The following is a 22863-nucleotide window of genomic DNA, read 5'->3' as shown; positions in this document are numbered from 1 at the left end:
GAACTTCTGCTGCTAGACTCTATGGTCCTGTTTTAAATAGCAGAACTTCTGCTGCTAGACTCTATGGTATGATTTTGTTTTTTGGTTAGGTTTCAGTACAGTTGTTTTGTTTCGTTGAGACAGAGTTTCACTACGTAGCCCTGGCTGGCCTGGAACTTGCTAAGTAGATCAGGCTGGGCTCTCAACTTGGCAGAGAGCCACTTGCCTCTGCCTTCCAGAATTGTGGAATTAAAGGCATGTGCCACCATGTCCAGCTCAACACATCTTTACCTCTGCTTAAAAGCTGGCCTTAGGACATCTGGCATGAATAATGCTCCTAGATTTCAATTTTTTTAAAAAAAATAATTCTAATTAAAATAGATTTATATCACTTTTCTCCTCCCCTTTCTTCCCTCCAGCTCATCCCAGGTACTTTTTCTCCAACTTCTCCCATACTCCCCACCCCAATGGATATCTTCTTTTTTATTTTTAGTATTTCATGCATATATAATATACATATATAATTTATATATTTGTGTATGTGTGTGTGCATGTATATGTATGGTCAGATATATAAATTCAGCTTGGTAGTCCATTCTTTTTGGTGATATATGTATGGTTTCAGGGCTGACCACTCTTCATGGACAAGTAATAAAGGAGCCCATCCTTGGGAGAGGCTAATGTTCCCTCCCCCAACAGTCATAGTTGCCTGTAGCTCTTTGTCTAGGGGTGGGGCCCTATGAGATTTTCCCTCTTCCACATTGACACATCTACTAATATTATCTGTCTTGTTCATGCAGCCATTTCCAGGAGCGTAGTTCATAGCAGACTTCCTGGTATTCAGGCTCTTCACATTTTCCAGATCCACATTCCATGTTGTTCCTTGAGCCATTGACGTGGGAGTTGTGATGTGAATGTCCATTGGGACTGGGCTCCCCGCCACCCATTTGAGCTCAGCAGTTTGTGCAGTTGTGGTTTTCTGTAAAGGGGCTTCCTAGATGAAGAGTTTAGTATGTTTAGTGCAGGTTGTCTTCAAGAGAGGCAGGGATGGAGCTCAGTTTTTTAAATCTTTTAAGTGAAACGGTAATACTCTTTTTAAAGATTATCAGTAGGCGTTAAAGCAGTTTAGTTCACATTCCAACCTGAATTGGAAGTAGGTGTGCCCCACTGGAGAGGTTACAGACTGCAGCAAAGAAAAGCCAGTGCCTCGCCATCCCTTAAGTTCGTGGTCGAGCACGCAGTCTGGATTCGGACAAACCCTGGCACTCATCTGCCATTGTCATCCACAGTAGTTTTAATTTCCCAAACTCTGCCTCTCCCTAGGCTCTCACCCTCTCTGCGGTTTTGCATATTTCCATTGTCATGGTTGCAATCATACCTGCTCGCTTTCTTGATCGCCTTCTTTTACTTAGTAGTAATCATTCGTTTCATGGCTTGATGGCTTTTTAAAAATCATGACAGAGGGTCATTTGTATGGAATGGTCCTCATTTACCCATTCAGTCCTGAAGGACAGGTTGGTTGATTCTGAGCTTTGGCAGTTGTGAATTGCTGGACGTCTACATGCAAGTTCTTTGTGGACATAGTTTTCCAGTCATTGGCCTGCATCATGCAGGCATGGGGCTATTTTATAAGGAACGACCTCAGTGGGAGCCGCATGTGTTTCCTCCCATTCTGAACAAATGGGTATTGTGATTGCCTTTTGGATCGGCTTATTTCCGGAGACTCTGATGGCAAGAGATCGTGACTTTGGAGGGTCAGTGTAAAGCAGATGACTGGTGTGTGATGAGTGTGTGTACCCATGTATGTGCACAGGGTGGGGGAGGGCACCTAATGGAGGAGATTTGGAGGGCAAGAGCCTCCACCATTCATTCTTCCGTTACTGTAGCCCATCTAGAAACTGCTCCGTGCAGTGCGTGCTTCTGTTGTCTCAGTGCGGCCATGATGGAGCTGCCTGGAAGCATGCCTTTCCTTTACAGAGTGGGAGTAAGGAACAGAGGTGCTGTGCACAAGATGTCCTTCCCCTGAGCCACTTGTCGTTGTTGTCTGGAAACAGTAAGTGACACTCCTGGACAGACGGCCGGCTGGTCTGCTACACTTAGTGTGCTCTATCTTCTGAGCCTGGATGTTTGCTTGGTTAGAGATTGGCTGTTCTTAGGGAATCTCACTTGGGCTACCATCTTGTTCTTCTAGGTGCAGCATGAAATTTAGTGTGTGTGTGGTGTGTGTATGTATGTATATACATATATATATATATATATAAATCTCCAATATTAGGCTATTTTTTACTATTTATTTCTCTGTAGGAGTTTTTAAATAAAGATTTCTGCTAATTTGGATAAATAATTTAGTGATATAGATGAAATAATCATGTCTATTTAAAATATTTATTAATCTTGTGTTTTAAATCATATATGAAGATTAGAATTTTCCACACTCAGGTTTTATGGACATTTACGTGTCTTTCAGTTCTTTATATGTCTTGATACCTATTGACTGTTGGTTATTAATATAGTTACCCAGATCATATTATACAATTTCCGTGAATACACTGTGACATGGTGCCTCTTAAATATTGGTGTTAAAATTTCTATTACTGAAAATGCTGTATCCTGAGGCACAGATGATTTGTATAACAGGGCAGAGATTTTTATGTTGTTTTAGGACAGGTTCTCACTATGTAGCCTTGACCAGCCTGGAACTTGCTGTGTAGATCAGGCTGGCTTGAACTCTGACTCCTGAGTGCTGGGATCAAAGGTGTGTGCAGTACACCTGGCCCCAGAACAATGTTTCATCCTCTTCCTCCCCCCATCTTTAGTTGGTTTGTATGTCTTTTGCTCTTTCATTGGTTCTGCCATTGAGCCCTGTTTCCTCTTTTCATGTGCCTTCTGTATAGTCTTTTTGTTGTTGTTGTTTGTTTTTTTTTTCTTTTTAGCTTCTCACTGAATATTTAAGAACTTGGGAGTGTTTGGTTCGTAACACATTCTAGAAAGGTTGAGGACAACAGAAACTGTAAGTAGGCAAGGAAGTATAGCATGCCTGTATTTATTAACAGATTATCAGTAGCCGTGTTTTATGCTAAATAACACCAAGTGTGTATTGCATGTAAGCTGAGAATTCTATCTCTATGGACAGCAGGCAGGGCGGAAGGCAGCTCTGGAGAAGGCTCCCTTGACCTAGCAGGGTGGAATCACTGTGCAGCAATGCGCTGCATGGCAGCGCTGCAATTCTAATCCTCCTACATGCTTAAGTCAATAGGGTCTTTGTTCCACGCTGTGGAAGAATGCATGAGCCAAGTAGTAGTGGGAGTTCGGTTTAGCTCCACTGTTTTGTCCATGGGTGAGTTTTCAAAATCATCCAGACATTTACTTTTCAAGCAAGAGACATGAGAGCAGAAAACACATTCTTTTGTATTTCTGAAGGACTCACTTTTTTTTTCCTTTTTTGGTGTGTGTTAGTGTGTGTGTTTGTGTGTGTGTGTGTAGAGGCCAGAGTGTCAACTTTGTTTATTGTTCCTCAAGAGGTTCTCCCTCGTTATTTTAATTTTTTATTTGTGTGTATAGTGTGCACATGAATGTAGATACCTGTGGCGGGCAGAGGTGTGATATAGGGCACCTTCCTCAGTCACTTAACTTCTTTATTTACTAGGACAAGGACTCCCACCAAACCTGTTGCCCACTGTTTCTGCTAGTCTAGATGGCCAGCAAGCCCTTGGGATCCGCCTGCTTACCTCCAGGGTTACAGGTCCTGCAAATCACTCCTGACTGATGTCTGTGTGGGCTCTGACCCCCTGACAGTGAAGAACAGACCCCAAGTACTGGGTGACAGGCCTCCTTGACAGTGAAGAACTCCATGCTGCTACCCTGAAGGTGTGTCACAAGTTCATTGCTGAGGAGATCTGGAACCAGAGTCAGTAACAAGAAAGTAAAAGATTGATTTATGCAGGGTTAGAAATCAGGGCCCCCAGGGCTGCCATGCTCATGAATGGAATCTTTGTAATTTAGCTTTGGGGAAAAGAATATTTTCTTTGATACTGTTAAAGACAGCCGTATACAAAGGTTTTAGGTTTTTTTTTTTTTTTTAATGTTGTCTGTATTTCTTTTTAATCCCTTTAAAAGGAGTTTTGGAAAGATGTCATCAAGTTTTGTGTTCTTATACAGACAATATTTCATTATAGAGTTCTAACCTGTCCAGTGTGGTAGATGAGTCAACTTACCAAGAGCACCTGTTTTGTGACAAGGACAGTGCCCTAGGGATTGCCAAATGACATTTCAGATCATGGGTTTCGATTCATTAATGTCACAAAATCAAAATAGTGGTCTGCAGGCCAGCATTTTCTAACAATGAAATGGGAAACAGAATAGTAGACTGCATCACAAGAGAACATTTGTTTAAATTAAGCTTGAGATTAGCTGTGTGTGTTTGTTAAGGTTGCAATGTAGTCTCTTTTCTAGTGTGCATTGTTGCAAGAAAAGCTTAAAAATGCTATGATAAAAGATACCAAAAAAACCCTACAAGTTCTTGTTTTTTAATAACTTTTGCTGGTGCAAGAAGCTTTCTCAGAGGGGTAGGTAGTGGTGTATATGATTTGGGCAGTAAGCGATAATACAAATTGAAAGCACCATGGAGGAAAGACAGGTAGGATTTGAGGGGAGGGGCTTAGAGCTGAGGTGTGGGTGTGGGTAAGAACGACAGTGAGACTGCAGGAGGTATCAGCGCACACTGGAGAGTTGGAGGATATGGTTTGCCGACAGAAAATGAAGCAGGATTGGTCAGACTTTGGGGTGCTCTGCAGTAACTTGCCTGGAGAGTTTGTGTTAGATCGGGTAACCTGCACGGATTCTGCAGCTGAGGAGTGATATGGTATGCTCTGGAATACTTTCCATCCCCTCCCCATCTCAGTGTGGCCATGGCGTTCTGAAGAGAATTCGTCTAGGTTTTTGGATAACAAGTCTCTGGCATCAGATCAAAGAGAGCTGAAAAGGAGTTGGTAGTTCCCCAGGATGTAAATAGGAAGGTAGAATAGGTCCCATTGTTGGTACGTGTGAATCACCCCGTGCAGGAGACCCAAGCTGCTGTCTGTTTGAAATATGTTAGAGGACGGATTTGAAGAGCATTTCTTGTTATCATGCTGAATGTTTGCTCTCACTGGAGAGGGAAAGCAGATAAAGGGCTCATTTCTTAGTACTGGCAACTACCTGAAATATGCCGTGTGGGGGATCTGTCAAGTGGCCTCTTTTCCCCTCGACAGAGCCTCCCTGCAAATTAGGGCTTAGGGAACATTTCTCATCTCTGGGAAGGAACATTTAATATTTAACTGTGTAAGTCTTTTCTACTTTACAATTGAAGAGAACTTTAAAATAGCTTATGAAATGATAATGTTCACTAAGGTTGCTTTAATTAGAAAAGAAACTCCTCATTTTAAATGGCTGTTTGTAGCATTAAACCCGCTGATCATATTGATGAACTTCTACTTAGAAATCTTGCTTGTTGTAGCAGATTCCCATGGGCTGTAAATAGAGGATACCCTAGGAATTTCTGCTTTTACTCTAAACCATTGGAAAAATCAAATGTGCTTGTGTCTAGGTGTGCAGTTGCTTACTTCTGGTCTCGGGAGATTGTATACAGCTTAGAAGTGTGATGGGAGGGCCGTGCTTAACCACCTGGGAGGGATGGAGGGATGTGAGACCCAGAAAGCGACTTCTAAAGGGTCGTGTGGAGAGTCCTGCCTCTGCAGGAGGTCCATTCTCTGTGCTTATCTTAGGAAGGCATCCCATCACAATCGGCTGCTTGTAGAGGGGGTGCCAGCTGGCTGGGTATTTTCATGATGTAAATTGTCCATCCGCTCAGAAGAGCCGAAGGACAAGGAGGCCTTGTGTGAAAGACTGAATTCCTACCCAAAAGGCAAGGGTGGGAGGTCCTCCTAGAGATCTAAATGAGCTCCGCTCGCCTTTCCCACTTTATTTGCAGTTTTCAGCACGTCATTTTTCCTGCTCTCCCGCCTGTGATTCCTGTTTGACGTAATTAATCAGTCTCTGTCCTTTCACTGCTCCTGCTTGGGGCTGGGAAGGACTGCATTGGAAAAATGGTGCCTCTTTTTCCAGTGGTATTGTTTTCCTTGCCTTTCTGCTTGACTGGTTCATTTTCATGAGCTATATTATTAAGAGAATATCATTCACATTTGTTTTTTGGGATGATAAGTTCTGTTTACTGTTCTTGTGCATGCTCATTTGCAAGAAAAAAAAGTGCCTTTCCTCCGTGAAGTAGTAAGTGCTTCTAGGTATCAAACATGTCTAAATTGTCAATAATCTTAGAAAAGTCTAAATAAACCCCCATCTTCTGTAATACAAGAAAAATTCAGATGTATTGCATTAGATTTTAAAGCAGCATACCCTATAAAGAGTAGTTGGAGTTTTAGTAGAAACATTTTTTTGTTTTGTTTTTAAGCACATGGATTGAAAAACTTTTAATTTTTTTCACATATTTTGATCATTTTTTTTCTTGCCTTTCCCCCAAGTTAGTTGGGTAGGGGATTCAGGGCCCTACCCACCTAATTTCTTGATCTTTTTCTTAAAACCAAAACCAGAAAAGCAAGAAGGCATATACTCACATGCACGCGCACACACGCTTGAAATCTTGTGTTGACCAATTGTTCTGAGCATGAGGCCGGCCCTGGAGTGTGGTTGGGGGACCCAGTGCCATTCTATTGAAGAAACTGATTGTCCCTCTCCCAGCAGCTTTCCCTTGCAAACAGTCTTGGTTAGAGATAGGGTGGGGACTTTGTATCTACTCCCCCTTCCCTGTGCTGGGATCTTGTCTGGTTTGAACCTGTGCAGTATTGTCTTTCCTGTCCCAGTCTTTCTGAGTTTGTGTGTGCATCCACCCAGTTGTGTCTAGAAAATATTTCCTTGGAGTCATCTGCTGCCTCAGGCTCTTAAGTCTCTCTGCCGCTTTCCCAAGAGCCTGAGCCTTGAACAGTAGGACATTCCAGTTCAGGCGGGGTGCTCCAGAGTCCCTCACTCTGCTCATTCTTGTGGGGCTCTGTGCAAGAAGGAGCATCTCCAGGGAGAATCAAGCAATGCATTGATCTATAGGTATAGTAATAGATCATTAGGAGTCATTTTATTGCCATGTTCATTTAGCAGAATATTAGTGGTAGGTTTTCACCTCAGACCCATGAAATCTTTGTTTTTATATTCTTGGATTTCTTAAATCATCTGTCATTCACATAGTAGATATTTTAGGCTTTGTTGGTCATACAGTGTTTCCCATATAGCTCTACCCTGGTCTCCAGTAAGCAGCCGGGGATGGTGTCACGTGAGTAGGCATGGCTCCATTCCAGTGGAGCTTTTCTTTACAGAAATGACGAGCTCCAGATAATCTCCAGGCTGTCTAGACCATCAGCTCTGACTTAGACTCTGAACTTACCTACAGGGAGTATCCCATGCCGAGTCTGACAGAAGGCAAACTCAACAAAATGTAAAGAAAGTCCTCCCTATAGGTTAGGTGTGAGTGCTGTGTAATAACTGAAAATCGGAGGATCAGGCCAGGACTTGCAGAATGTTCTAAGTATTCAATCTCCAGTTCTTCCTTTCTTCCTTTGCCCCCATCACCCTTCTTCTCCCGGCTCCCTCTCTCTTACCCTCCTCTCCTTTGTCCTTGGTTATCTGCATGAGCATCATACACTTTGCTCTTAAACCCCCCAGCTCTGTTTCTTTCTTTTTTAAAATAAACATCTGAAATTTCTTCTTTAAAAAGTCAATATTTCCACACTGGTTTAAACCAGCAGCAAACACTCTGCCTGAAAATGCCAACTCTGCCCAGCAGAGACTGGGATCAAACAAGTCTAGGCTTCTAGACAAAGGAAGTAACTATTCTTACCTGCTGGGGAGTCCTAAAACAGAAGTTAACTCTTTGCTGACAGTCTTAGACAGGTGTTACATATTAGCAGTTTGGAGGCTTGAGAGGAGGAGACATTTCACCAGTTTGCATGTAAAGGATATCACCATGAAATTTCAGGCATTTACTTTTCTAAACATCAAATGTATTTTTTTTATTGGCCTAGGAAGTAGAACCTCGAGGGAACTGGCCCGGGATTAAGATGCAGTGGAGGCTGCATTCAGATGATCACTTTGCTCCAAGCCTGTAGATACTTAGTAACCAGCCCCTGTTGTGTTCACCACCTGTCTGCAGTGTGTGTCCTTGTTATACACTTTGCCTTGAAATGCATGGCCTGTGAAAATCCAGGGTAACACCGCCTTCCGACACCCTTTCCTATCTGACCCGCTGAAAGCGTGAGAACTAAGATGACAGTAGACGGTAGTCTTGCTTCTGCTGCAATGATAAAATGCCTCACAGGCAGCTGAGAGGGGAGAGGGTTTATTTAAGATCACAATTCCAGGCTGTAGTTCCTCGTGGCAGGACTGGAAGCAGCTCGTCACATCCGCAGTCAATGATGAGTGAGTTCATGCTTGCACATGCATAGCTCACTCTCTTCTTTTTTCATTCCGTGTAGGACCAGCTCATGAAACAGTGCCGCCCACATTCAGGATGGGCGCCATCCCATCAGTTAACTAGGTTAGGAAAGTCCCTCATAGGCACACTCTTAGCCAACTTAATAGATAGTTCCTCGCAGAAGCTTCCTTCAAAGATGATTGTAGATCACAGCAGGGAAGGCGTTCCTCAGACATAATTGCACATAAAAGTCATGGTGCGTTTTAAAAAAGTGCAGATTTTGGATATAAAATGAAATTTCTGGAAATGATACTTAAGAATTTGCCCTTTTTAGAAGTTTTCTAGGTGATGCTGCCGGTTGGGTGCTTTAGTGAGGGCCAGGATATGGAACATACTGTAGCTGGAAAGCCCGACGTGGGCTGAATGGAAGGGACAGGGCTGTCTGGAGGGAGTGCCTGGAGCTATCAGTATTAAGAGTACCTTCTGGTCTTGCAGGGGACCCGAAGTTTCCTCAGCACATACCTGTGGCTCACAACTATCTTCTGATGCCTGAGGGCTTCTGCATACACATGATACACATACATACACATAAAATTAAGTAATTTTCTGAAGTCACTCATGTCTGTTAGTCTTTTCTCTCTTGGGAATCTTTGGTAATGCTGTCCCCATGGGCTTCACTCTAGGCCAGGATGAGTCTAGTTCGTCTGTGCCACCAGAAAAACTTACTGTCCACTGAAACTCCAGCCACACTGAGTCATCCCATCAGCACAAGACATGTATCTTATTAAAAGCCGTTTCTGAATCAAGGAAATGGCTCAGAGGGAAAGGTGCTTCCTGTTTGGGACGTACACTGGAAGGTGAGAGCCAGCAATTGTCCTCTGACAGGTAGACAGACAGACAGACACAAACACACATCTTAATTTTTTAAAAAGAAGTTTGTTCTTGGTTCTCTTTTTTTTATTTAATTACTATTCTTTATAACAGAATTGCTTGGAAATTGTCTTTAAGCTGGCTTCAGTCTGTACCCCATCCCGCCCAGCTCCACCCAGCCCAACCCAGCCCAACCCAGCATTCTTTGTTGTTTTATCTAGCCTTCTACCAAACCACTTTTCAAGACAGTAGAGACTTCCAGGTTGTAAAATCTAGTGGCCAGTGCTCAACCTTCATCTTTCTGGATCTTTCAGAAATATTTGACTCAGATGCTTTCTCTTATTGAAAAACATACCAATTGGTTATCCAAATGGTCAGCCCTGAAGCAGTTTACATACAGGTAAATGGTAGAGACTGAGCAGGGTGTACTTGTGAATTTATATGTATTTAGGAATGTATGTGTGCACACTGTAATAACAACTAATGAAAAAGAAGTCCTGAATTTGAAAGAGAACAAGGGAGGGTTTGAGGAGAGGAAAGGGAAGAGGGAAACAATATAATTATATTATTACCCCAAAAAAGTCTCCTTTTCTTTAGTTGCAGTTTCTCATGAGTCTTTGCTGGGTCTTTATTCCCCATATCTGAACGTTGTTGTCCCAGGTCCCAGTGCTATCTCTCCTCACTTCTATATGTATGTACAGACATTTTTGTCTAACTCGGTAGCTTTGAATACTGATTGTTGGTGACTTCCAGATTTCTCTCTCCTGCCTACACTTCTCCCTCAACTTCAGACTTCTTTCTTTCTGCGGAGGTGGAGTTTGAACCTAGAGCCTCAATCATGTCAGGAAAGTGCTTTTCCACAGTGCTACACCCCCAGTTCCAGACTTTTGTGCATTAATTGTTCACCTGACGTTTCCATTAGGTGTTTTGTGGGCATCTCAAACGCATACCCACCAAGCTCCCAGTTTCCTCAGTTACCCCTGCAATTGTTTCAGTAAGCATTGGCTTTGTCTTTCCAGTTGCTTATGCCAAAGCAACTTGTGCCTCATGTCCAGTCAGTCATTAAAGCTCATCTACCCACCCCTCAGAATGTCTGTGAATGTATGTCTACAGCATGTCTGCAGTATGTATGTCTACAGTATATCTACAGTATGTCTACAGCATGTCTATAGTATGCCTACAGTATGTCTATAATATGCCTACAGTATATCTATAGTATGCCTACAGTATGTCTACAATATGCCTACTGTTGTTCTTTTTAAAAATGCTGCAAGATCCCCAGCGGCAGTAGGCAGCAGAAATGCTGTAGGTCCCAAATGGTGGTGGCGGGCCATGTGGTGGCAGGCAGCGGGCTCTGGGAGCAGCCAGTCCCAGGCAGAAATGGCTGCTGGTCCCAGAGCAGCGGCCCGAGCAGTGGTGGTGGGCCATGTGGCGGCAGACAGTGGGCCCCAGGCAGAGACGGCTGCTGGTCCCCGAGCAATGGCTGGTTCCAGGCAGGGAGACACATGGCGGGTGGGCAGAAGACAGAAACATGGATAGACATGACATGCAGGGTGAGGTTGAATGTTTATTCAGGGGGTTATGGAGGAGGAGGAGTGAAGGGGGGACAGAGAGAGAGAGAGAGAGAGAGAGAGAGAGAGAGAGAGAGAGAAGAGGAGAAAGAGGCAGAGAAGGGGGAAGCAGAAAAGTGGAGAGAGAGGCAGAAGCGAAGCTACCTCTCCGAGAGGAAGATGGAAAAGAGCTAGCTCAGGCCGGAAGCTGAAGATCAGCCTGCCTCAGTGGATGGGGAGGGGAATGGGCGTGGCTTGTCCCTTAAAGGGACAGGAAAGCACAACACCTACAATATGTATGTCTACAGTATGTCTATAGTATGCCTACAGTATGTATATCTGCAATATGTGTGTCTACAGTATGCCTACAGTATGTCTACAGTATGTATGTCTATAGTATGTCTACAGTATGTATGTCTACAGTCCAGTCACCGGTTGTCACTGCCACCTTCCACCAAGCTGTTGTCCTCTCTTGCCTAAGTTATTGCAGCCCCTCCTCAACTAGTTTTTTTTCTTTCCACCCCAACTAGATAGTGTTTTGCCAGTGCAGTAGCCCCAAGTGAGCCTTAAAAGTAGCGGCCAGGGACTAGTGAGATGGCTCAGTGGCCAGAGGCACTTACGCACAAGACTGTTGACTTAGATCTGAGCCCAGACCCCACAAAGTTGTTCCCTGACCTCTACGTGTTACTGTAGTATGTATATACCTACATTCACACTCATAAATAAAATATGAATTAAGTAAAATTTAAAAGGAGTGGAGCATGTTTCTCTAGTTCATTTTCATCTCACTTATGGTAGGAGCCAGGTTTTATCAGTGGCCTCTAGACTCCTGTATCCTTAGCCTGTCCCCTCATTCTTTCCACTTTACTCATGCTGACCTCCTGACCACTCCCCAAAGCTGGCTGGCAGGCTGGGGCATTTGCATTTGTCCTGAGAATGCTCCTCATCCAGGTGTTCAGTGTTTCACTCAAGGTCTGTGCTCAGACATCAATGGACCTGTGTTAGTGAGGTCACCTCTGATAGTGTAGTGTCGGATAGCATTCCTCCCTCCATATCTTCTGTCATCTGACACGTGTGTGTGAGTGTTCGTGTTTGTGTGTGTGTGTGTGTGTGTGTGTGTAGGCTGGAATCCACCATCAGATATTATTCCTCAGGAGGGGTAGGTACAGCTTGTGTTTTGAGACATAGTTCCTCACTGGCATCTGGGACTTGCTGGCTGGACTAGGCTGGCTGGCCAGCAAGTTGCAGGAATCGGCCTGTCTCTGCCTTCAACACAATGGGATTTTGTAAGTGCATGCTCCCTTGTTTGACCTCGTATGTGGCTGCTGGAGATCAAACTCAAGTCCTTGTACCTCCTGGCCGAGTCACCCCTCAGTCGCATCATTGCTCTTTTCTTATTTTATCTCTTGCCCAGCCCTGCTTCCTGCTAGATTGTTAACTCCACTTGTTTGGCCCCATATGTATCTCGTTTTCTGCTGTGGTCTCGTGCTTAGAATATTGACTGACTGGCACATATTAATGTTCGGTAAATATTTGTTGAATGAGTGGAAGAATTGTATCTATACAACTATCAGGACTAGTGAGGGCTGCTATCTTTGACCTAGTGGGTAGCTGTGGTAAGAAATTAAAACACAACCACGAAAACTGAGAAAGCCATTCTGTAGTTAGCCGTGTGTGGTTTTGTAGGACTTTATTCTACTGATGAGAGGTACAAGCAGAACGTGGTTGTGGGGACTCGAAAGGGGACACGCTCATTGGAGCTACATAAACTGAACGGTACAAGCTTAGCATAGTCTCAGTCGTTTGTCACAGTGAGCTTGGGGTAATTAGTTCACCAGTAAAGAGCTGATGAAGAAATGAGGCTGTGCTCTGTAGCCTGCTGTGGCTTTGTGCATCGTGGGGAGGGGATAGAGCTGGGCTTGGCCTCTGCTACACCGCCGTCCTTAGATGCTGGAACCATTTTTACAATCGGACTATTTTCTCATGATTCTTTTGCCAATATCACCTAATCTGCACAGAGCAATAAAGACCTTCCCCAAACGCTGATGTCTTCTTTCCCACAATCTTACATGTTCAAGCAGGTTTACTTTTGCTCACTTTCTTTCCATAATAAATTTAATCATTGGCCTTCTCTGCTTTCCCCATGTCTGTTGGTTCCCACAGCTAGAACTTGGCCTGACGTAGCAGAGTGAGTTTTTTTTTTTTTTTTTTTTTTTTTTTTTGCCTGAGTGTGGATGAGTGGGAGGGAAGTTGGGCCTCATTCCTTTAGCTCAGCTCAAGGATTTCAGGCATGTTGTGACCCACTAGCCTGAATCAGGGTTGGTTGGTATTAAGCCTTGTAAGCATGAGGTTCCAGTTAATAAGCAACGTTCTCAGTTCTTGGCTTGGACTTCCACGTGGTAATCTTATCTCATGTGGTGAAGATGTAACACAAATCGGCAGAGGTACCCAAATTAGGATAAACATCTAAGTTTGGTTAATGGAAAATGTCAGCTTCTGATGGCAAATTGCGCTGGTTTTAAATGACCTTCTGAGCATGCTTGACACACTAGGGTTTAGCTAAGCATTCTCTGTGTCCACACAATGGCTGTCTGACGAACGTGGCTGCATTTAATAACCGAGTTAGTCACATTAGCTTGGCCTTTGAGTCTGCTGAAGAATATGTAGTATTTGGGGGATTCTGTCCTTTGGCAATACAGGATATCTTTTGTGGTTTTTGAAGTGTAATGTTCTGGGTTAGAGGCCTGATAGTACCATGTGGTATTCGGGGGGAGTGTGAGGGAAAGGGTAGAATTGTGTCCCTTACCACAATTTAAGTTTGATACTTTATGGAAAAATCTAATTCCTTAGAAATTGTGAGGTTTTTTTCTGCAGGACTGTGTTCTTTTCTTTAGCTTTGTACTGATCATTGTTTTTGATGTATAGAATCTTACTAGGTTTTACGAAAGAAATCTAAGTCATCTGTCTCCCTGTATTTAGGCTCTGCATTTGGTGTGTCTGTGGCGCAAATGTGGAAGGAAGCGTTTACTGCACACTCTCGTAAGATATGACTGCGGAAAACCCGGCCATGCCTTGGAGAAGAAGCGCTTTCTCAAGTTGAAAGCTCCCTTGTGTTCATTGTAATAGGTTTAGTTGACAATTACTATTTGCTAGAAAATGGTGGTTGTCCTTGTCTGCAAACTGGTAATTTCAGGGTACTTTCTGCGGGTCTGTGCCCTTTCCTGATGGCATTTGGCCGATTGACAGAGGGTGAGACCATGAACAGTCACTGAAATTTAAGGGAAGAGGTCAGTTGCTCTACTCTCTTCCTCTCCCCTGCTGTCTCTCTTTCTGCATTCTGTTTAAAACATGATGCTTAAAGCACTGGAAAGAACCTAACTCTTCACTCAGGGCCTCAGGACTGAGTTTTCAGTAGTAGGGATGACTCTGCTGAACTCGCTCTGGTCCCCTCAGCACATCCTGGATGTACTAAGATCGCAGGCCATCCCTGACTTGGTTCTGGCTCTCTGGATTGGTGTGGCTGTGTGTGTGCAGTCATCTCTGAGGTGGAACAATGACAGCTGGTATGCAGCTGGACATGCTGTCCTGGGAACTCTGTGCTAACCACACTGGAAACGTTTTCAAACAGTTGCTTTCTGTGTCTACTGTTTGTGTTCACTGTTTGGGGGCCCCAGTTTGTAGCCTAAACATAACCCTCTCTAATTGACTTTGTTCTCCAGCTTCAGGAGTGTTGTGCTCCTCAATCTGACTTCAGGGAGCTTGCTCATTTTCTGGACTCTGGAGACTGAGCCTGTAAGTTCAGTGGCCACCGGTGGTAACTAATTTGGTTCTTTAGAGGGAAATTGTTTTGTTCTGACTCAAGCTGTGGAAGGCATTTTGGAATCCTGGAAAGTTCTGTGTGGCCATTGTCATTCGTCACTAAACTGTAAAGGGGGTTGTTCCACAAGGTCCTCATGGAATTCTTCTGAGCCGCACACAACAGAGAGACGTTTATGTTCCCCAGCAGTCAGTGTTTGCATCCAGTTCTAAGACAGGAAGAGCTTCTCCCTACTCAAAGAGATTAGAAATACTTCACCACGTAGGAGGCTGGAGCAGAATTCCTTGGCTTGCCCTGCTGGGAGCACGGCTGGATTCTCATTGTTCAGGCAGCCCCTCCTCTTCTCATTCCTTCAGGACTGTAGGATTCAGAGCAAAAAATATTAATTAATTTGAGTGCTCCATTCGAAACATCTACACTTGAGGGTTTTGTTGTTGTTGTTGTTTTTGAATGAGGAAAAGGGCTGTAGAACATGCAGAAGCTGAGTCCTTTCTCCAGGGGGTGTGGTTGTACCCATGGTTGTCTTCCTGTGCCTAAACAGGAGCTGCTGTGTTCAGAATCGCACTTACTATTTCCCATATCATTAGATCTGGCTTCTGTACCTTGGAGCCATACCAGCTAGTATGGCTTGCTCCCGTTATGAAATGATAGTACCGTAGCGTCGCTGGATTGGAAATCAGAGAACCTGGACTTAGGTTCTATCCATCTATCAGTTAATTGGCCCTTACTTTGCCAGTGTGGAATGAAGAGATGGGCCAATATGAGGTTGGGAGTATGGTGAGATAGAGGGAGGGCAGGCAGGAAGAAGGCGAGACAGGCGTGGAGGTGCACAAGTGTAGCATACAAGTTAGGTTTTCCAGTTCTCCATCCTCCATGGTCATCACTACGTCAGGTAGCACAGATGATTGTGTACCCTGGCCCTCCATCCCATTTCTTGACCATGTCTGCTGTGTGTATGTGGTGTTGGGGTTGAGCCCAGGCCCTTGCATACTAAATGGGTATTCTACTGCAGAGCTATGCCCGGAACTCTTTGTTTGGGGCACAGGGTCTTCACTCCTCTGTCCTGAGTTTGGGATTGTAAGGTTGCACACCACACTGGATATGTTTCTTTGTTGTCCAAACTAGATTCCAAATTCCTTGAAGCAACTTACATTTCTTATCCTTTTGTCCTTCAGGTACATCATTAAAAAGGGTGCTCTAGGCTGTTGAAGGAAATAACACCTCTGCAGAAATATCTGTACAGAGTTGTGGTCTTCCACCCTCTTCTCAGTTGCCAGGCTTTGCCCAGTAAGGGTACTTGTGAGGGGCGAGGAGGGCTGAAAGTACCTATTAAATAAAATGTCTGAAGAGAGCCCACACCATGGCTCAGTGTACTTGCTCTAGCAGCCTGCTGAGCTGAGTTCAGTACCTGGAACCCAGTGAGGGAGGAGAGAGCTGACTCCCAAAAGGTACCCTCTGGCCTCCACAGGCCTTTCCACACTCACCGTCTCATGCACAATCATAATAAATACATTAAAAAAATAAATGTCTCTGAGTTTTTCAGCTATTTCTCACTCAACTTCACCAACTGGCTTTGCCTCCTACCATGAGTGCAGGTACCCTTGATGGTAACTACAAAGGGGACACATTATCAGAACTCTCTCACTCCCTGCTTTAGCCCACTGTCCACCCTCAGTCCCAGCGCCATCATCATTGCCCCTGGGGCTCCTTTAAATGCACAGTGAACTTGGTGGCTTGCTGCCAGGGGGCATTTCTTTAGGCACTGTCTTATTTGACAATTAACTCTTAGCAGATTTGTGCGCATGTGTATACTCATCCATGCTTGTGGTTGGGGGAGCTCTTGTAGGGTAGTGTTTACACACGTTAGTGTGCCCATTGTGGATATCAGGTGTTCTCCATCACTTTCCCACTTTTTTGCTTTTCTTTTAAAAAAGATGTGTCTGTCTGTGAGAAAGTGTGCTACATGTGTGTGGATGCCTGAGGAAGCCAGAAGAAAGCTTGTGTCCCCTGGAGCTGGCAGTTCTAAGCCCTCTGATACGGGTTCAGAGAACCAACCTCAGGTCAGCTGGAAGAGCAGGAAGTGCTTTTAATGGCTGACCACCTCTCCAGCCCCTCTACCTTCTGCTTTGAGATGGGGTCTTTCACTGAAGCTGAAGGTCACTCATAGACTGGACTGAGTGGTCAGCAGCCCCCAGGGACCCTCCTGTTCCCACTGTCATAGCACTGGGATTTCGGGTGCACAGAGCCACCTTTATTACAGGTGCACAGCTTTTGATGTGGACCCCGGGCTCTGGACTCAGGTCCTCATGCTGAGAAGGCACCTAGCCACCTCCCCAGCCCAGCCGGTAGCAGATTTTAATACAATTGATGACCTCTCTTCAGAACCTGTTTTCTGGGTTCCTACTCTCCCGGTCACTTCCTCACTGTGTGTTCTGTCGGCTCATCTGTCTGTGCTTTAAACTGTGGTGCTCCTTGGGGTGATTATGGAAACTGGCTCTTAATGTGACTCGCTTGCTCTTTGGTCTCTGCCTGCCCCTTAAAGCTCGGTGTCTACATGCTCGGGGTCCTAAGTCTTCATGTCTAACTTAGGTAAATACTTCTGGTCTTCCAGGCCACTCCTATCCTGTTCCCTTATAGAGATTTCCTCTTGTCTAGGGGACCTGCAGGTACTCCAGATCTAGTGTATCTGAGATGAGCTCATCCCCCACTTTTATAATCTCGGTGAGCAGCACTGTTTACTCTTTTCAAATTGGTGTTTTGGTTTTTTTTTTTTCTTTTCAAGATAAGGTTTCTTTATATAACAGTCCTGGCTGTTGTGGAACTCGCTCTGTGGACCAGGCTGGCCTTGAACTCACAGAGATCCGACTGCCCCTACCTCCCGAGTGCTGGGATTAAAGGCATGCACCACCACCCAGCCATTTGGTGACTTTTAAGCTAGAAAATTAAATATTATCCTGATCTTCCCGTCATGGGATGGGGAGCATCTGCTCTGATGAGGAAGTGGAGCAGGGTGCAGTGGAGGCGCTCTTTAAAGCGGCTCCCCATCCACTCTGTCTCCTGCCGTGCCTCTCTCTGTAGGTCCGTGCATTTCTCTGTAGTTCGTCATCCGTGTTTCATGTTTAGTCTGTCATCTTTCCTGGAATATTGCCACATCTTAAGAAGATATCGTTGGACTGTGCATGGTGGCTCACACCTTTAATCCCAGCACTCTAGGAGCAGAGCTGGCGGCCAGCATGGTCTATATTGTGAGTTACAGGACAGCCAGGGCTATATTGAGAGGCCCTGTCTCAAAACAAAACAAACAAACAAAATCAACCAACTAAACAAATAAGAAGTTCTCCTTCATCCTTATCCCTTCTAATCTCCACACTGGCCATAAAGTCAAAAACCTGACCATGCATTTCCTGGGGTAAGTCCTTCGCTGGTGGCTGTTGACCTTATGTTGAAATTGCCTTCATCTCCAGCTGTCCTTTGTAGTTCTAGCTGCTCCGTAATTCCCATTCCTCCCGTGATCTCCCCTCTTTCATACATGCCATTTCTTTTTTCTTGCTTGCTTTTTGATTTTTTGAGACAAAAAATCTCTGTGTAGCTTTGGAGCCTGTCCTGGAGTTTGCTCTGTAGACCAGGCTGGCCTCAGAACTCTGAACTCCTCAACTCACAGAGATCTGCCTACCTCTGCCTCTTGAGTGCTGGGATTAAAGGCTTGTGCCCCCACCTCCCGGCTTATACATGCCATTTCTTTAGCTAAGCCGCTGTCTATTTCACTAAGCATTTCTTGGTTTTATAAGTAGATGCCACTCCCCTCAGAAAACACCCGACAAACCTGGCTTAGGTGGCTTTCATCCATGCCCCTCAGATGTGATGCCCCACCCTTGTGTTGGGACCACTGCTAGGAACTGCCCTCCTGTGACCACAGTGGTTAGAGCATGACTCTGGGGCAGTGTGCATGGTGGTCTGGACCACAATGTGACCTCATATGCAAACTTATGTTAGAAGGTATTTGCTATAGGTCAGGCTGCTAACAAGCAGTGAGATGTCAGGAAGATGGGGAGAGAAGGAGAGTCAGGGTAATGTGTAACCCACAGATTAGCGAGTAACCCCATGAGCCTCCCACGCCACCCATTCCTGTGCTAAATCGACTGTTTGCTCTGCTAGAATGTCAGATAGGAAGTTTCTGGAGTGCTATGTTTTGGCAGCAGAGACAGTGCAATGGTTCTTCCAACAGAATTGTATGAACTGTAGTGTATGACCTGTGTCTGGGAAAAATGCTGTACCTCTCCTGAGGGGAGTTCCGTATTTGTGTAGCTCTTTGGTGAGTGCACTTACTGGGAGCTAGGTCCTTTATTAATAGGTTTAAAACCCTTGGTTCAAGAGTTTTCTTCATAAGCTTTATCATAATATTACTTTATACCTTGTAAAACTTTCTAATGGGTCAAGGATGTGTAAGAGTGGATGGGGCAGGATTTTCCTCATCTTTATAAAAGAGAAGCTGCTACATCAGAATCAGATAGCTAGTGAGTAAAGGGGCCAGGCTTCACGGTGCCCAGTCCAAGGTTGTGTTATTAGAGTAGTCTCATATATCCCCCCCCCCCACTCTCTCTCTCTCTCTCTCTCTCTCTCTCTGTGTGTGTGTGTGTGTATGTGTATGACTATTATTAAATCCCTTCTATGATCCGAACTAGTTGAGAAAGTCAGTTTTAGTGTAGATAAAGCTGGGTTGGAGGATATGGCCTGGACTCAGAGTAGTCTCTTTCCCAGCATCTTATAGGGTTCTCCATAGGAGAAGGTAAGGGTAGTTTTTTCCTTCTAAGAGATGATTGACTTGTGGGGGGTACATGCAAGCTCCTTGAGAGCAAAGATGTTTTCTGGACACATCCTGTGCCTGGTGTGGATTGAGCTCAGAGTCCTGTGGACCCATCTGTGGTCATCGTTGTCTCTGGTATAACACAGAAGCAGGGCATAGGTGGTATAAAAGATAGGCCTAGTGAGTGCATGGGTGGTGATTAAATAGTTGCATATTGTCTGAGGACATGCCGTCCCAACCACTGGCCATGCTCGGACTGCTCAGGGACCCGCCTACCCCGTGACTGCTTCTAGAGGGCAGGCAGCCCCTTGACTCCTTCTGCCCTTTGTGCCTCAGAACTGCTTCTCATGTGTTCTCTTGTGAACATCCTCAGATACATCCTCTTGAAGATGCCTTTCTCTTTCTTCTTCTGTCTCCTGTTGAGCTTTCCTGTTCATGTCCCAAACACTCTCCTTCCCACTGGGCTGGATAAGAGAGTAGCTCTGTGGACACTCTTCCTGCACCAAGAGAAGCGCTGTAGTTAATAAAAAATAAGGTTTGTAAAGTATTGAAAGTACCCATTTTAAAAGGCCTCAGACGGGTTTTAATAGCTCTTAATTAAGCTTTCACTGAAACAGCAGCATTAAGAATAGGGGGATTTTTGGTTTTATTTAGAAATTCATTAGTATTGTACTTACATCACAAGTTCTCACAACCAACGGTAGGAAGCCGACTGTGCTTTGCACATTGTTTAGACAACATGTAGGTTTAGAATAGTCCAGCCACTGTGTTGGGTGTGCTGAGGTCTTTGTGGTCTAATGCCGGGCCCCTCTTCATCAAGCCCCAGGCCTAGTTTGGAATAGAGGCGTTTCTTCTCTTCCTCCACACAACTTAAGGACTTTGGTGTGTCTCTTCCACAGGAAAGGCTTTTGACATCACTTACGTGCGTCTCAAGTTCCACACCAGCCGCCCAGAGAGCTTCGCCATCTACAAGCGCACTCGGGAGGACGGGCCCTGGATTCCTTACCAGTACTACAGCGGCTCCTGCGAGAACACCTACTCCAAGGCCAACCGCGGCTTCATCAGGACCGGAGGGGACGAGCAACAGGCCCTGTGTACTGACGAATTCAGTGACATTTCCCCCCTCACCGGGGGCAACGTGGCCTTTTCAACCCTGGAAGGAAGGCCTAGTGCCTACAACTTTGACAACAGCCCTGTGCTGCAGGTAGGCACTCACAGGTGGTGTGGGAGCCGGCTGTCCTCCCCTGACTGAGAATGGAAATTATCTAAGTGAGCCATCTCATGGGCAGCTAGATTTCATGCTATGTCCATGTGTGCTATCTATATGTGAAAAAAAAAAAGCCATTTTCTCCCACCGCCTGGGAGACACTGGTCCTGTATACCTCCCACTTGAAAACATACCTCAAGGTTTAACTTTTACAAACAAAAACAAGCTTTAATATTTTGAGGTGGCCCTTGTGCAGTTGGGGATGACCTTGAACTCCTGACCTCCCAGCCTCCTCCCCAGTGCGGAGAATAGGTGCTCACCACCACACTCAGCTACACTGCAGATTGTATTAACACTGAGCAGTTCTAACTTTCGTCTCTGCACTTCAGGAGGGAACATTTCACTTCTGACTTTTTCAAGAAGATGTTGATGTAGGGCTGGGAATATGACTCAGTTTGTAGACTGTTTAATTTCCAGCACCTCCTAAGCCAGAAGAGGGTGGAGGCAGGCAGATCAAAAGTTTAAGATCATCTCCAGCTCTGTCTCAGGTTCAAAACCAGCTTGGAATATATGAGATACTGTCTTTAAAAGACTGTATTTTTTTTTTTTACATTTTAAAATTTGGGTATGTGTGTGTGGGCAAGCACAATAGCACATGTATGTAGCTCAGAGGAAATCAGCAAATGGAAGTTGGTTCTCTCCTTCCACCCTGTGAATCCCAGAGACTGAACTGAGAACATTAGGTTTGGTGGCAGGTGCCTTCACCTACTGAGCCTTCTTTTTGGCCTGTGCCTTCCCCAAATAAGTAAAATAAGATATTTGAAATAATCTTACCATTTTCTTGCATTTTATCCTAATTGCTCCTTGATTTGACAAACTAAAAGATATATATATATATATCTGCAATGGGAGCAGCTGATGCAAGCTATTTAAGTACCTAAGAATGGCTTCCTTACCACACAAGGACATTTTGTCTGTGCTGGTCATCGTCACTATGAGAACTCTTTCTTCACCTGCGAAGTTGAGTTCTAGAGATGGGAGATATGTTAGGGTACTTTGGTACTGTGCTTAAACATCACATTAGAAACTTTCCCCTGCCTTACAGACCAAATCAAAGATTTCTTTCACCATTTCGATGCACATTCCTTGTGCATCCTCGTATGGATTCTCTGTGTGTGGCTCAGCTTTCTTTAAACTTTCCACATGTTCTGGTGGTGTGGTTCTGGAAGAATGGGGATCCCTGTGTCATTCTTAGTCTGTTGATTCAGACCCTGATGTCGTACCTGTTCAGACGGTGATGTTAGTGTCTAAATGGAGGTGGTCTATATATACTCACTGACTGAGGAGGGAAGGAAGGCCTGGATGGGACTCTGCAGATGCTATGCCAATTTCGTGGAACCTCCTGTTTTTCTGAAATCTCACTCCTTCTCTGGACTTTATTATAATTACTATTTTTACTCTAATTACTAACATGTGATGTGAGAGCACATGTGTACACTGTACTACCCACGTCTAGGTCAGAGGATCACATGCAAGACCATCTACCGTGTTGGTTCTGGGGACTGAACTCAGGTCGTCAGGCTTGGCAGCAAGCTCCCCACCCACTGCTCCATCTTTCTAGCCCTACAATTTATTCTTATAGTCAAGGACGCTTTCTGGTTTGGTTGTATAATTTAGGCAAAGCCACAGATGAAAATATGTTTTGCTGTGTCTCCAGGCTGCTACCCACTGTGCTCTTTTAGGCTGTCAGGAGATGGTGAATATGAAGGTAAATCCAGTTATTTACCAAGGCCTTTCAGGAAAGAGTTCCTGTGGTGCCGACAAAATAAGTGGCAGAGTGGGTAACTGGTTTGGATAGATGGAATGGCTAAACACTGAAAGAAAACCTTAGGAAAGGCGATAAAGCAGACATCTGCTAGCCTTGTTTCTTTGTCCAGTTGATTGTGTTTCCTGTCCTGGAGAGACTGCAGTGGGACCAGTAGGAAAGAGTAGTTCTCTGGCTCCTCCCCTTGTCCCGTGCCCATCAGTGTCTCTAGCAGCTCCCTTTGTCCCATGCCCATCAATGTCTCTAGCAGCTCCCTTTGTCCCATGCCCATCAATGTCTCTAGCAGCTCCCCTTGCCGTGTGCCCATCAGTGTCTCTAGCAGCTCCCCTTGCCGTGTGCCCATCAGTGTCTCTAGCAGC

The 22863-nt window shown here is 44.9% G+C and overlaps 1 protein-coding gene across 1 annotated transcript in view; it reads left to right on the top strand.

Moving 5' to 3' along the window:
- Lamc1 (laminin subunit gamma 1) overlaps positions 1 to 22863 on the top strand; it is a 120841-nt gene that overhangs the window by 55562 nt on the left and 42416 nt on the right. Inside the window, exon 2 of the mRNA XM_005363873.3 lies at positions 20372 to 20676. Within this exon, the coding sequence (XP_005363930.1) occupies positions 20372 to 20676 (305 nt within the window). The remainder of the gene's footprint in view (positions 1 to 20371; positions 20677 to 22863) is intronic.

This window comes from Microtus ochrogaster (genome assembly GCF_000317375.1).
Source record: "Microtus ochrogaster isolate Prairie Vole_2 chromosome 6 unlocalized genomic scaffold, MicOch1.0 chr6_random_2, whole genome shotgun sequence".
Taxonomy (NCBI): Eukaryota; Metazoa; Chordata; class Mammalia; order Rodentia; family Cricetidae; genus Microtus; species Microtus ochrogaster.
This window is presented reverse-complemented; position numbering and strand designations above follow the sequence as displayed.